The sequence below is a fragment of the Microcebus murinus genome, chromosome 10, assembly GCF_040939455.1.
Source record: "Microcebus murinus isolate Inina chromosome 10, M.murinus_Inina_mat1.0, whole genome shotgun sequence".
Classification (NCBI taxonomy): Eukaryota; Metazoa; Chordata; class Mammalia; order Primates; family Cheirogaleidae; genus Microcebus; species Microcebus murinus.
This window is the reverse complement of record NC_134113.1, coordinates 84,328,845-84,344,963: the sequence shown is the minus strand read 5'-3', so window position 1 is coordinate 84,344,963 and position 16,119 is coordinate 84,328,845. Positions and strand designations below refer to the sequence as shown.

Below are 16,119 nucleotides of genomic sequence, written 5' to 3'. Positions count from 1 at the left end.
GGCAAAGTTCATGTTCTTATAAGAAAAAGATACTGGAATCCAGGGAAACTCAGAAAAGCTCAGGACAGATGTGGAAGAAGCAGTTCAACCTTAAATGAGAGGGACTTACATTCAGGACTCTTCAAAAAGAATAAGAGAGTCAAACAAAGAGGATAAATCCAGAGAAAGATGAGGAAAGAGGAACAGAAAGAACCTCTGAATGGATATTTCGTTTCCACACTTCCAGGACTTGATGTGCTGATTCTCCTGTCTTTGAAGTCTCTCCCCATTAGGTGTTGTCACAGGTTCCAAATACAATTAACTCTGCCCCTTTGAGGAAAAGAATCTCTTGATATTCATTGGCTGTTGCCACTGTCACCACTTTTCTAGGGATAAAGCAGAGAACACACAGTGGTTTGTTGCCTTTGTTCTTTGAAGCGAGCTCACGCTTAAATCCCACAAAAACAGAATGCAAGATATGGTCCCTGAAACTTTTTGGCTTCTTGCTTATGCTCTGACCATCTCCAAACCCATGATGTGTAGAATTTGTAGCTTTTCTTGCTATTCTGGCATTTTTCTATGACCTTCCGTTGTATCTCGTTTTATTTTTCCTGTGTTGTTTAAACCCCTCAAACCTTTTATCAGAATGTGCTTCCAGTGGGTTTGAGCAGCTCCTCTGAGAGCTGAGGTACAAATGGAAGCCACTGTGATTCCTGACAGTGAGAAATGCTGTCAAACACTCTCTAGAAACTCTGGCCTGCTTCCCTAGATTCCTGACAACACAAAATGCACACACAGAGACACACCACTTTTGAAGAAGGCTGTTCAGGAGCCTAAGTTCTTAAAATCTTCAAAATTAGGTATAGCTGGTTGGCTGGGCACCACGCTGTCAGGTGACTGTCATTTTTTCCTTTCGGTCTGCGCATCCATTGTGATGTCATCAAAAGTTCCACACTTCATAGAGGAAGCGTCTTTATGACTTCATCAGGAGACTCAGAGCTTGTCAGACTACCTGCCTTCATGGTCGAACATAATAATCTTAAGCTTGAATGTTTAACACCTTGATGGGAAAGGTGTCTCATGGAATGTTTTCTCATCCTTTGAATACTCTTCATTTCAGAAGCTTTGCTTCTGCCGCAACCAAACATGTCACTTAGTTTGCTAAGCAGGAAGGAGAAAGAAAGAGTAATTCGCAGACTGTTAATACAGGCTCCTCCAGGGGAATTTGTAAACGCCTTTGATGATCTCTGTCTGCTTATCCGTGATGAAAAACTTATGCACCATCAAGGTGAGTGTGCAGGCCACCAACACTGCCAAAAATATTCTGTGCCACTCCGCATCGATGGAAATCCAGTACTCTTGTCTCACCACAATGTAATGGGTAACTACCGGTTTTTTGACTATCAGAGCAAACTTTCTTTCAAATTTGACCTGCTTCAAAATCAGTTAAGAGACATCCAAAGTCACGGTATCATTCGGAATGAGACAGAATACCTGAGAACTGTTGTTCTGTGTGCCTTAAAACTGTATGTGAGTGATCACTACCCAGCAGGAAATTGCAACGTGCTGAGAAAAACTATCAAAAATAGGGAGTTCTTGATAGCTTGCATTGAGGATCACAACTATGAATCAGGACAATGCTGGAATGGTCTTTGGAAATCTAAATGGATTTTCCAGGTGAACCCTTTTCTAACGTTAGTGACTGGAAGAATTTTTGTGCAAGCTCACTTCTTCAGGTGTGTCAACCTTCATGTTGAAATCTCCAAGGATGTGAAAGAAAGCTTGGAAATAGTCAACCAAGCTCAGCTGGCTCTAAGTTTTGCAAGGCTTGTGGAAGACCAAGAGAATAAATTTCAAGCTGCGGTCCTAGAAGAACTACAGGAGCTATCAAACGAAGCCCTGAGAAAAATTCTACGAAGGGATCTTCCAGTGACCCGCACTCTTATTGACTGGCAGAGGATACTCTCTGACTTGAATCTGGTGATGTATCCTAAATTAGGATATGTCATTTATTCAAGAAGTGTGTTGTGCAACTGGATAATATAAAGGACTGCTCCTGGTAATTGTCTCGATTTGACTTGGTCATATTTCTGGAGAATAATTATTAACATTTTCCTAAAGGTGAGCAGCCCCTGGAGATGCCTATCACTCAGTCAATGCAGTTTTAAATAAGAAAATGTGTAACAACTAATTTTACTCAGGGAATATTTAGCAATAAGGCAAGAAAGAGTAGAGTGAATGTATTTCATAGCGGTGACCATCAAAAATCAGAGACATTTGTTAAAATCTACAATAGTTTTATAGAAGATGACACTCCAGAAATATTATAGAGGTGGCCAGGGGTAAAGCTATGTGAGTGTGTATGTATGTGTGTATTTAGGAATGACTTTTTACTTTCTTTTGAACTGAAAAGGATGTTACTCCACACGTGATATTTCATATAATTTAATTCAGTCTTAGATCAACCCTGAGAGGATGGATTTCAATAAATGACATTAAGTTTGGATGGATATTACACAAAACCAACAGATATCAAAACTCTAGCTCAGAAGAAGGACTATTAGTTAACTTGGCCTCACTGCCACTCTACTACCCAACTTCCAAGAATTTAGGATTATTCCAGATCCCTGGGCATGTCTGATAACTGACGCAGTCTTCCAAGTCAACCAGAAAAGCCCAACCGTCCAATCCTTTACAGTTGAGCTCTTATAAAGTTATCACTATAAACACTTGTAAGTGCTAACTTCATAACATGGGTTTTGCTAAATGTTTTGTTTACAGTTTTTCAGCATTAGTCTGGTACTATTTCCATTTTACAAAAAAAGAACCTAAGATTTCAAGTTGTTTAAGTCATCCAGTCAAAAAGTGTTTTAATCTGTTTGGGCTGCTATAACAAAATACCATAGTCTGTGTTGCTTGTAAACAACAGAACTTTATTGCTCACAGTTCTGAAGGCTGGGAAGTCCAAGATCAAGGCACAGGCAGATTCAGTGTCTGGTGAAGGCCTGTTTCTTCATAGTTGGTACCTTCTAGCTGTAACCTCACCTAGTGGAAGAAGCAAGTCAGCCCTCTGGGACCTCTTTTATAAGAGCACTAATTTCATTCATGAGGACTAAGACCTTATGACATCATCACCTCCCAAAGTCCCTACCTCTTAATGCCTTAACTTTGGGGATTAGATTTCAACATATGAATTTAGGGGGGACACAAACAGTCAGACACAGACCATAGCACATGGTGACAGGTGTACCTGAGTCTAGTGTTCTAGGATATCAGGGGTCTTCATCAAGGCCTGTTTCATTAAGAGATATGAACTCTGGTGTACGTGAATTTAGACAAGCATTCCATGGTCTCCAACCGCTGGGCCATGGATCAGCAGCTTGTTAGGCACCAGCCACAGAGCTCTGTGCCCCACTCCCCTACCCTGCCCAGTCCCTGTTCTTGGAAAAATTGTCTTCCATGAAACTTAGGGAGTGGGACAGTTTCCCACACAGCAAAATGAGGAGAGGGCCAATGATCAAAACTTCAGCTTCACCGCTCCCCATTGCTTGCATCAACCCCTGAGTTCTGCCTCCCCACCTCCAACCCTGGTCCATAGAAAAATTGTGTTCCATGAAACCGCTCCCTGGTGCCAAAAAGGTTGGGGACTACCAACCTATAGGATATCCCAGAAGGAATGGCACTGATGACTGTTGTTTTCTAGCCCAAACAAACCACCTACAGTCACCCTATCACTATTCCCAGCAATGTTACTGACCACTTATGTCTGCTGTTTCTCTGAATTCCAAATTTAAACCTTTTAATTAGATTACAGTAGAGAAGTAGGTAGGCCCCATTCTCCAATTCTGATTTATCTGGGAAGCAAAGTACTTTGTATTTTGTATTTATGCAATAGAAAAAAAAATTTAATTCTACTTAACAAACATTGGTAAGGACGAGATCTTATGCAAGAATTTCTAAACTTCAAACTTATCTTCCCCAACTGGTGGTTCTTAGAGAATCTCAGAAGAATTACTAGGAGTTCATCTTTAAAAATACAAATTACTCGGGTCCATCCTCAGATTCTGATTTAGTAGGTTGGGAAATCTACATTTTTAACAAATATCAGAGATGACTCTGATGCAAAGTATCTCAGGACCACATTTTAAGAAATAATGCCCTACCTTAAAATAACATGTGTTTTCCTTTTTATTTACTTAATCGAAATCGTTTCCTGCAAAACCATTGCCCAGTGAGGGCCATTCCTACTACTTCACTGGATTTACTATGCACAGACCAAGGACAGGTCTTTATCTGTCATGCAAGAAAGGTAAGAAAAAACTTTCTAAAGAAAAGCAGAAAAAAATTGCTTTCATAACACTAAAATACAGCCATCTAGTGAATCTGTTAGCAAAAATTTGAATTGATATAGTTATATGTGTAAGTGTTGATTTTCCATATCCTTCCAGAATAAGACTCAATGGTTTGTTTATGGGACAGTTACAGAGGCATTTGGCTTCTGCTTGAACACAGGGTTTTTTTAAATAATATTTATTGATATCTCTGAATATAAAAGTCACATGTACAAATTGTGGAAAATGCTTAAAGTACAAGCATTTTAGCCTATTTTCTTTCATCCAATTTTATGGAATTGCTTTAAATATTAAGGATATATGGGATATAAAAATTTGTGTTTTTTAATATAATGCATATATCATAAACAGTGCCCCACATCATTAAAAACTCCTTTAGCACATAATTTTAATTATTTATGTGATAGTCATACTGTAGATACAGCATAACAAGACAACCATTTATCTATTTATATATAATTTAAAAGTTTTGCATTTGTTATTAATTATGCTAAAATGAACATATATTTATCTACATTGTAGATTATTTCCTTTGAGATAAACTCCTTAAAATTGCATATTGAAAGATATGAACATATTAACGTTCTTAATACATATTGCCAAATTGCTTTCCAGAAAGACTTTAACAAATGTACAATCCCATTAGTAGCATTAAGAGAATATCTAGCTCACCACAATAATCTTGACAATATCATATGTATATATATATTTTTTTTTGAGACAGAGTCTCGCTTTGTTGCCCAGGCTAGAGCGAGTGCCATGGCGTCAGCAACCTCAAACTCCCAGGCTCAAGCGATACTACTGCCTCAGCCTCCCGAGTAGCTGGGACTACAGGCATGTGCCACTATGCCCGGCTAAGTTTTTCTATATATATTAGTTGCCCAATTAATTTCTTTCTGTTTATAGTAGAGATGGGGTCTCGCTCTTGCTCAGGCTGGTTTCGAACTCCTGACCTCAAGCAATCCACCCGCTCGGCCTCCCAGAGTGCTAGGATTACAGGCATGAGCCACCGCGCCCGGCCTTGACAATATTAAATATCAAATTTTTTGATATGCAACAGACAAACCTTAAAATAATACAAAAAGAAAGAAAGGTTTTTCATTAACTTATGCCACACTCTATCAAGAGCATTTCCACAAGAATATTATTTGGTAGTTATTTTCCATGAATGGAAACTGGCATAGCCAGGAAAATGCATAGTTACTACATGTTCCCTTTATCTATTTCTCTCTCCCTCTCTCTCTCTCTCTCTCTCTCTCTCTCTCTCTGACTCTCACACACACTCTTAGAACTACACTATGAATACATACACCACACATATCTGCACATATATACACACATATATACATGCATATACACACATATCCAGGTATATATACACATACATACAAAATATTTCAGATCTTAAAAAGATAGTCTGGTATGAAGATAAGGTTGCTTTTTAAAATATTCTGGTGTTCTCTCCCTGCATTCCCACTCCCAACTGGAATGTAACCTCCATGAAAATGAGGGCTCTGTCTGTCCCAACTATCTTGCCCATTATTGTGTATCATATGGCAGGTACTCAAGTGAATGAATGAACGATGACCAAGGATAACAAAGGTAGAAAGCATGTGGTAGGTTTAACGTTAAGATTTTGTGACCCACCAATATCTGCTGTCCCTTAGGAAGCATGCATTCCAAATTTCCAGTTCAGACACTGTCACCCCTTTATTCCAAGGTGGATGATTCCATTCTGAAGCTACCACGGGCCTTCTCCTGCTCTAATGAAAACTTTTGCTCTTTCCTGACCCCAAAGGGAGAGAGATTTCTCCTTTAATAAGTTTAAGAATATCAAGTGCAAGTCATATATTTGTTTCAATTTTACACAATTCTCTTTTTTCTTTTCTTTTTTTTTTTTCTTTTCTTTTTTTTAGACAGAGTCTTACTCTGTTGCCCGGGCTAGAGTGCGATGACATCAGCCTAGCTCACAGCAACCTCAAACTCCTGGACTCAAGCGATCCTCCTGCCTCAGCCTCCTGAGTGGATGGGACTACAGGCATGTGCCACCATGCACAGCTAATTTTTTCTATATATTTTTAGTTGGCCAATTAGTTTCTTTCTATTTTTAGTAGAGATGCAGTCTCACTCTCACTCAGGCTGGTTTCGAACTCCTGACCTTGAGCAATCCTCCCGCCTTGGCCTCCCAGAGTGCTAGGATTACAGGCGTGAGCCATCGCGCCTGGCCCTCAATTTTACACAATTCCCTGTCAAAGATTTCCTCCCCTTCCACTTGGGGTCTGGTTCTGAGTATGACCACATCACGTGCTATTCAAGCAGAGGTCCATGAGGGGCATTATGTCCTTCAGTACCCCTACGGTGTTGTCAGGGTGAGTCCCTGATGCTCTGGAGCATGTCCTAGCTTCCTGTTTGCCTTGAGGTTCAAGCAGGCTTCGTCTTTCCTTCTTTGTGTGAACCTTTATCACAACGACTCCTTTCTACATATCATGCATTTCTGGAAATAATTAAATAGAGCTCCTATTCAACTCTATGGATGCTCCAAAGTTTATGAAGGCCTTCCCCATAGTTGATTAAATTATAGTGAATCAATGTGAAAAGTGATTTCAGTTCGCTGCCACTCAGCCGAATTTTGGCCATGTTATTGGTTTATCTTACCTTCTCCTCAATATTCTCAGCACGATATACCTCTTAGATTCTGGCCCTTTGACTAGGACAACTGCAGCAGCATTGCATTGTGATTTACTGCTATTGTTACAGAATGGGTCCCTAGCCTACCTTTTTCTAAGTTCTAGTGAAATCTATCTCAACTCTACTTCAGTCACCGGTCTGTCATTCCTGATAAACAATCTATTAATAGGTATTCTACCAAGCAATTTTACCTGCCTCATCAAATCCTTATAAAAATCATACAACTGGGAGTTATTTTATTTTTGCAGCTTAGAAAGCAAAGTGTTTTCTTAAGTAACTTGGCCAAACTGACACTGCTGGTAAGTGATAGAACTGGAATTCCAACTTGGGTCAGTCATACTTCAAAACTCACCTCTTTATACCATGGCATGCTCTTTAACTCTACCCTCTGGCTTCTAGTCCAACAGCATAATTAAAATCCATTCTCAATGACCTTTTCTCAGTCATTATTATGAGAATCTGATTATTTTTTACCTTGAAAACCTTATTTCCTCAGTTGTACCCACATTTTAGTCTATCTCTTCTCTAATTTCTTCTATTTCTCCTCATCCATCGTACCCCACACCCAAACATAGGCATCTTCCAAACTTTAATTCTTCCTCTTTTTTAACTTTATTGGGGTATAATTGATAAATGAAAACTGTACACATTTAATGTATAATGTATGTATCTTTTTTTTTTTTTTTTTTTTTTTTTTGAGACAGAGTCTCGCTTGTTGCCCAGGCTAGAGTGAGTGCCATGGCATCAGCCTAGCTCACAGCAACCTCAAACTCCTGGGCTCAAGCGATCCTCCTGCCTCAGCCTCCCGAGTAGCTGGGACTACAGGCATGCGCCACCATGCCCGGCTAATTTTTTTTTTTTATATATATATCAGTTGGCCAATTAATTTCTTTCTATTTATAGTAGAGACGGGGTCTCGCTCAGGCTCAGGCTGGTTTTGAACTCCTGACCTTGAGCAATCCACCCGCCTCGGCCTCCCAAGAGCTAGGATTACAGGCGTGAGCCACAGCGCCCGGCCAATGTATGTATCTTGATGAGTTTGGACATATCTGTACACCCATAACACCATCTCCACAACCAAAGTACTAATCACATCCATCACCTCAGAAAATTTCCTTGTGTTCATTTGTGAACTTTCTTTGTAAGAACATTTAACATGAGATCTATCCTCTGAACATATTTTAAAGTACACAATGCCATATTGTTAATTACAGGGACTATATTGTATGGAAGACATCTAGAAATTATTCACCTTGCAAAACAGAAACGTCATACCAATTGAACAACAATTTCCCATTTTCCCCTACCTCACACCCTGACAACTACCATTCTAACTCTCTACTTCTGTGAGTTTGGCTATTTTTGATACCTCAGTGTAAATGGAATCATGCAGAATTTGTCCTTCTGTGACTGGCTTATTTCACTTAGCATAATTTCCTCTAGGTCCATACATGTTGTCATAAATGGCAGGATTTCCTACATTTTTAAGTCTGAATAATATTCCACTTGTGTATATATATATATAATTTTATTTATATATAGAGATATATAGATAGATATATATAGAGAGATATAATACACCATGTTTTCTTTATCCATTCTTCCTTTGATGGATACTAAACTTTTTTTTTTTTAAGACAGAGTCTCACTCTGTTGCCTGGGCTACAGTGCCGTGGCATCAGCCTAGCTCACAGCAACCTCAAACTCATGGGGCTCAAGCGATCCTTCTGCCTCAGCCTCCTGAGTAGCTGGGACTACAGGTGCAGGCCACCACACCTGGCTAATTTTTCTATTTTTAGTAGAGACGGGGTCCCACTCTTGCTCATGCTGGTCTTGAACTCCTGAGCTCAAGCAATCCTCCTGCCTCAGCCTCCCAGAGTGTTAGGATTACAGGCATGAGCCACCACACCCAGCTGGTCACTTAAGTTGCTTTCATACTATGACCAGTGTGAATAATGCTGCAATGAACGTGGGAGTGCATTCTTCCTTTGATGGATACTGAACTTTTTTTTTTTTTTTTTTTTTTTTTTTGAGACAGAGTCTGATGCCCAGGCTAGAGTGCTGTGACATCAGCCTAGCTCACAGCAACCTCAAACTCCTGGGCTCAAGCGATCCTCCTGCCTCAGACTCCCTAGTAGCTGGGATTACAGGCATGTGCCACCATGCCCAGCTAATTTTATATATATATATATTTTTTAGTTGTCCAAATAATTTCTTTCTAATTTTAGTACAGATGGGGGTCTCGCTCTTGCTCGGGCTGGTCTCAAACTCCTGACCTTGAGCGATCCTCCCGCCTCGGCCTCCCAGAGTACTAGGATTACAGGTGTGAGCCACCGCACCTGGCCTCAGTGGTTTTATTTTTAATTTTTTGTGGAACCTCCATGCTGTTTCTTGTACGAGTTGCCCCATTCTACATTTCTACCAACAGTGTATAAAGGCCGAAATTTCTCCACATCTTTACCACTTGTTATCATTTGCTTTTTTTTTATGATAACTATCCTAACAGTTGTGAGGTGATATTGTAGTTTTGATCTGCATTTCCCTTATGACTAGGGATGTTGAGCACCTTTTCATATCACTGTCACTCACTTAGGTTTTTAAGCAACTACCCTATTGTTCACAATATTCACCAGGAGACAGCAGAAAAGGAAAACTCCAGTACTCACTATCCATGGCCTATTACTAAGTATCTCTTTCAAACTGGTTTTTTTCCCCAGCACAAGCATCTTTTTCTCTTCCCCCTTGACTTCCAAACTTGTTGCTTATTCTATTTTTTATTTTGTCATTGAGTTTGTCACTAAACACTCTATTCTAAGATACAACCTTGACCACACTCTGCCAGAATAGCTTTGTGTAAACACGCCTCCCTGTTCAACTTGACCTCAAGAATATCCTATCTTGGCACTGCTGGCCCTTGGGCCATACGTCTCCCCCACCCCCACCTACAGCTCACCTGGGCTTTATAAGTAAAAACAAGATACTCACCAAATAATCATGCAGCTGACTCCAATCAACTTAACTTTGAGTTTCATTTACACATTTTCAATATTATTTACTAGTCCAAGCCATACAATCTCAAAGCAAACATTTCCAGATCCAAATCTCGTATTCTTTCCTGCCTCTCTCTCCTATAAACAAACAAATCATTCTTTCTTCTTTTCTGCTCTTGGAAGCACTGTCTTACCATTAACTCAAGGTCAAAACTTTAGACATTATCTCTTTTCCCATTTCCTAAAATTCATTAGTCATTGAGTCTTCTTATTTCTATTCTGCAAGTATTTTCTTTATATATTCCATTTGTTACCTTATTAATAATCTTTGTTACTTTTCACTTACCAGTTTTCTAACTGGTCTGCCTTCATTTCTTCTTTTTTTTTAATACATTTTCTTCTTCTTTTTTTTTAATTTTTTTTACATCTGCCTCCTAAAACTTAGATCATCTTTTTTTTAATCTCCAACTTATTCCACGAATTTCTTCCAAATTAACTTTCACAAACTTCAACTGATTGCTTATTGATGTCACTCATAATCTTGATCAAACACTTTTTTAAAATATCTGTTGGATAGGGGATACTTTTCAAATTCCTGAGCTTAGCAGTCCAAGGTCCTCTGTGATCTGAGTGTCCCTATCTTTTCCATGAATCTACATTGGCTAAACTGGACCTCCAGCACATTTCCAAGAAGCCAGCTCTAATTGCCTCACCAGAAGTGCTCTACATTCCCTAAAAGTGAACACAGTTTATCTTTAATTCTGCTTTGGTACTTGTTCACCCTAATTTGAATATTATGTGTGTGGGGGTATGTGTGTGCATCTCATTTCTCTTAATAGACTAAAGGAAGACTTTTTTTTCATTCATATGCAATATAGTGGAAATCAATGAAATTTTGCATCAAAATACCTAAGTTCAAGTCTTTATTCTTCCAATCACTATCTTTGTAATATTTGGTGCGGTTAAAACACATGACTTCTTTGATACACAATTTTTCCATCTGTTAAATAGGGAGGATTTTGCAAGACTAAAATGAGATAATAAATTGCACATATTTTGCCACTGTCAATCTGCAGTATCTAGCATGGTGTTTTTTTACATATATTACATGAGCAGTAAATGGCTGGTGAACGAATAAATGTCCAAAAGAAGAGAACTTCCATCAGTCTTGAAGGTTGGCCAGAGCTGCACAGGCAATATTTCCAAAAGATAAGAGGAGGTTTCTGAGAGCATCATTCCTCAATTCAACCAACTCTTCACCTTTCAGGAATTCAAATTTACAGATGTCTCTGAGTTGGAAGTACAGCTTTGCATCTTAAAGATATTTCAGATTGTTGGGCACATAATCAGAATATAATTCTCTCACTCTGTATTTCACTGACAATTCACTTTTTTTTTTTTTTTTTTGACACAGAGTCTTCACTCTGCCCAGACTAGAGTGCCCTGGCATCAGCCTAGCTCACAGCAACCTCAAACTCCTGGGCTCAAGCAATCCTCCTGCCTCAGCCTCCAGAATAGCTGGGACTACAAGGCATGCACCACCATGCCCGGCTAATTTTTTCTATATATCTTTAGTTGGCCAATTAATTTCTTTCTATTTTTAGTAGAGACAGGGTCTTGCTCTTGCTCAGGCTGGTCTCTGAACTCCTGAGCTCAAACAATCCGCCTGCCTGGGCCTCCCAGAGTGCTAGGATCACAGGCTGTGAGCCACGGGGCCCCAGGTGACAGTTCACTCTTGATGTCTTATTACAGACCAAGTGGACATAGATTCCCTAAAAAGTTTCCAGAGACAAGATTTGTCTTCCCAATTTAATAAATCTGGGTCCCAAAAGGGCACAGTTCACAAACACCAGTCAGATAATTCAAAGAAGGGAACATGAAAGGATTATCAGCAAAGACGTGGGGACACAACAAGTAGTGAAGATGGAAGCACCTCACCAGGTTACAGATTGGCCACGGGAGCCTGGAAGGAGGAATCTCTGTACTGGGTCCCCACCAGGAAGGACCATAATCTTCTGTGGAAGGACACTGCCCAATGGGAAGAGAGCTAACAACGTAAATGTTCTCCTCCTTTCTCCACTCTTGTGTTAGAGCTTCCCATTGGCTAACCCAATCAAAACAAGAGGGCAAGGGAGCCCACAAATGTAGTTCACACCCAACAGCCTCCCAAGGTGGATAGTAGGGTCATGAAGGGGAAAAAAGAAGGTCTGCAGGGGCGAACAGAAGATATCAGACATGCATTCATCTGAATGTGATTTCTGACACCTTATAGAGCTTTGTTTTTCCTAAGGTGAACATCTGGCATTCACTAAGTGTATTTTATCCTTTTGTTCATTTAGAAATGTCATTAGTTTAAGTACACCAATGTATTTTGTAGCGCTACATAAAAGATGTGTTTGGAAGGCTCTCGAGTAACTCTTCTGTATATTTTAGTTCGTTTTAACTCTCCTGAAAAGGACAATCTCTTCTGGGTTATGAATGCAACAGCTTTCCTGAATTAATTTTGTTACACAAATGTAATTCTTACCACAGTGTTCTTATCTCCCTAGTCACTTTTTATTCTTATTTTAGAATATGTAAAGTGCCCTCGCTTTGCAAACATCATGTTCAGGCTCCAAACTCACATGAATAAAGAACAATTTAGGGTGTGAATAGAATTGGCTAATTGGACAGGTTTATTTTTTTCATTCCTTAGCATGGTGGTCTGTGACCCTAATGGCATGGAAATGTTGCCTCAATCCAGTGGCAGTGGTGGCATGAGAGAGTGCATTAACTTATTGGTAACATTGCTTTCTTATCAAGCCTGGGAAAACCACTCAACTAGACAGCCGGTAGGCTGATCTCAACACCGCAATTTGCAAACACAATGACTGTGAAGTATCAAATAAAGCTTATTACTGAAGAAAGGGGAAAATTCCATAAGCAGAATATGGTTTTTAGCAGGAATTCCTGAACGTTTCCTAATGAATATTCCCCACATCCATGTCTGCACTTTTTATACCTCATTCTTGGATAAAGTCTTCTGCAAAGAATATTCCTTTTCTTTGGGTATTTCTTTATGACTGATTCCATTCTTGCCTTGAAAAATTCATGTTCAAGGCTTCTGCTGGTGAGCCACTTATAAGCTTGGAAACAGTTTGAAGAGTTTCATAGTTTTTTGGTTTGGGTTTTTGGACTAAAAGTCTGTAAGCATTGTACAGCTTTATTTCTTCATTTATAGTTTGAGAAACTGAAACAAGGCCCAGAGAATTTGAATGCTTTAAAAAAAAAAAAAAAATCATGCAACTTTAATTAATACTGTAGTCCTGGCCCAGCATTATTTTCACATTTTGTTCCATTTTTCCTTATTATTTCTGAGCCCCCAAGGCAGATCTTAGAAGGATTATATGTGAGAGACTGGACACAAAAGACATGCTTGAGCAGCACCTAATTTCAGAAAGGAAGCTTGCAAAGACCCACTCACATTTCTATTATAGCAGAACTGTCCAGCTGTTCTTTATGACAGAGGCGGGATTATACATCAATTTTATTTTCCCTTTATCTTCTGATAATTGGAAGAATTTGTCGTAAAAAAGAAAGTCTCAACAGCTCCGTTCCCATTTATATTACCAAGTTGCCTACAAGTGGATGGTATTTACAAAGGAAATAATCTATAACTTGAATCTTGGTAAAGGTATGTATTTGTGTGTGCCTATGTGTGTAGAACTGTCATATATTGCTGGTGGGAAGGTAGACAAGGGCTGCTTTTTAAAAGAGCAATGCGGCACTATTTAGTCAAATTAAACATAGGGCTCCCCTATGATTTAGAAATTCCATTCCTGACTTATTTCCTCCCCAAATTCTTATACTTGCCTGGAAGGAAATATGGATAAGGATGTTCCCTGCTATGTTGCTCCTGATGGCCAGGGGTGAGTAGCAATCTGGAAGTCCACCACTGATGAATGAGAAGGTAAATGTGGTAGATGCACACCAAGGGGTACCAGGGACAGCTGGAAATAACAGAGCAGATGTTCACAGAGCAACATGGGTGGGTTTTAAAAACACACTTCTTGGTGACAAGAGAGTGAGACACGATGTAATTTCTAACCTAATAACAAATGCAAAAATTGAAAAGATGTTCATGAATAGCAATGGACATGTTTCAAGAACAAACATATTATTTTTTTAAAAATACACATTCAAATATTCAGCCATGAAAAAGGATGAAATTATATCTTTTGTAGCAACACTGATGGATCTGGAGGCTATTATCTTAAGCGAAACAACTCAGCCCCAGAAAGACAAATAGCATATGTTCTCACTTATAAGTGGGAGCTAAATACTGTGTACCCATGGAACCAGAGTGTGGCAGGAGGGACGGTGGAGACGCAAAGGGGTGGAGGGGTGGCGGAGGTGGGAAAGTGGCTTGGTGGGTACAATGTGTGTTGCTTCGGTGATGGATGCACTGAAGGCTCCCTGACTTCACCGCAGTGCAATATATCAGTGGGACAAAATTACACGTGTACACGTGAATGTATAGAAATAAAAAATTAATGGGAAAAATAAATAAAATTTTAAAAATAAATAAATAAAAAATAAAAATGCACACTCACTCTATTAGAGTGGTTGCCTATGCAGGAGAGGAGAAAAGAAATGGGCTGTGGGGAATAAAATAAAAAAGATACCTAGGTCGGGCACGGTGGCTCACACCTGTAATCCTAACACTCTGGGAGACCGAAGTGGGCAGATTGCTCAAGGTCAGGAGTTCGAAACCAGCCTAAGCAAGAGCGAGACCCCTGTCTCTACTAAAAATAGAATTGGCCAACTAAAAAATATATAGAAAAAATTAGCCCAGCATGGTGGTGCATGCCTGTAGTCCCAGCTACTCGGGAGGCTGAGGCAGGATTGCTTAAACCCAGGAGTTTGAGGTTGCTGTGAGCTAGGCTGACACCACGGCACTCTAGCTGGGGCAACAAGAGTGAGACTCTGTCTCAAAAAAAAAAAAGGATACATAGGTGGTTAAATAACTAAAACAAGAGAAGCAAGGAAAACAAACCGAAAAGAAACAACCAGAACCATAAAAAGAGGAATCTAAAGGGAAAATAGAAGTAAAAAATTGTTTTAGTTATTCAGAAGTAGTCTGAAGTTAAAGCTTCCCAAATCAAACTGTAATATACCCTCACAGTTTTCCTCTCCCCTTCCCATGTCAAGCAGAGAGCACCAGCCCTCCTGTCCATCTTCTGTAGCTGTGAGTGGTGTCCAGCAGTCAGACTGAGGCTGGGCTGGGCAAGGGTGTTCTCGGAGCAAGTTAAAAAATGCCAGTGATATGGCTGGGGTCTGACTCCTCAAGATAGGCACAAACCACTGGGATTGGAAAAGATAGTCTATTTTTGTTTTTGCCCAGGGGGTGACTGGAAAAGGTTAGTTTGATTTCATTTGCTGCCACTGTACCAATGCATTGTTTAGAAGACATCAAAAGAGGCCACGACTTGTAACAGGTGTAGAATTCTAACTGGTACATTAGAAAGTCCATGTATATTCTTCTTGCCAGGTCCGTAGATCATGAAAGCCTGACCATAAAGATATAGCACAGCTTTACTGTGACCCCCTCAAAACTGTAACAATTTTCTGTTTTATAAAACTGCTTCACAAAGGAGTACATAAATTTCCTGCTTCTGTGGTTTCCCTCATTCTAATCCTCGACTTTGTTCCCGTCTGTCTTGTTGCCTCATCTAGTTTGCTGGTGGTGAAGAACATTAACAGAAAGAAGTTGCTGAACTATTCATTTTTTAATTTTTACTCATAGTCCAATGAATATGCCAGAAAAAGCAAAACTGCAAAGATAAAATCTATTTCTCTTTAAACAGAGTGCTCCATTTGAAGGAACGTAGCTGTGAAATTATCAGTGATATTTTTCTAGGAAATGACAGTATTACAGAAAACGAGTTGACACTTTTCAAATAGGTATTGGAGATGCTTTGGTGCCCTTGACACACAATCACACATATTCACTGGATGCCCTGGAGTTTCTGGCACAAAGAGCAGACAGCACAAGACTTAATATTAGACAACCAATTTATATCCATTCCAAGACAGTGCATTTCTACAAGTCATACTGTGGCAGCAGAAAA

The 16,119-nt window shown here is 39.5% G+C and overlaps 2 protein-coding genes across 4 annotated transcripts in view; one reads left to right on the top strand and one right to left on the bottom strand.

The window, feature by feature from the left end:
• PLCZ1 (phospholipase C zeta 1) overlaps positions 1–914 on the bottom strand; it is a 50,658-nt gene extending 49,744 nt beyond the window's left edge. For all 3 annotated transcript variants that reach the window (XM_012785513.2, XM_020287612.2, XM_076006835.1), the window contains exons 1-2: positions 786–914; positions 208–365 (exon numbers count right to left, since the gene is read on the bottom strand). In XM_012785513.2, the coding sequence (XP_012640967.1) occupies positions 208–269 (62 nt within the window). In that variant the 5' untranslated portion in view covers positions 270–365; positions 786–914. The remainder of the gene's footprint in view (positions 1–207; positions 366–785) is intronic.
• A 40-nt stretch (positions 915–954) lies between these two features.
• CAPZA3 (capping actin protein of muscle Z-line subunit alpha 3) lies at positions 955–2,042 on the top strand. The gene has a single exon (XM_012785517.3). It carries the CDS (start codon positions 1,126–1,128, stop codon positions 2,023–2,025), a length of 900 nt encoding a protein of 299 aa, XP_012640971.1. The 5' UTR covers positions 955–1,125; the 3' UTR covers positions 2,026–2,042.
• Positions 2,043–16,119: the final 14,077 nt, after the last annotated feature.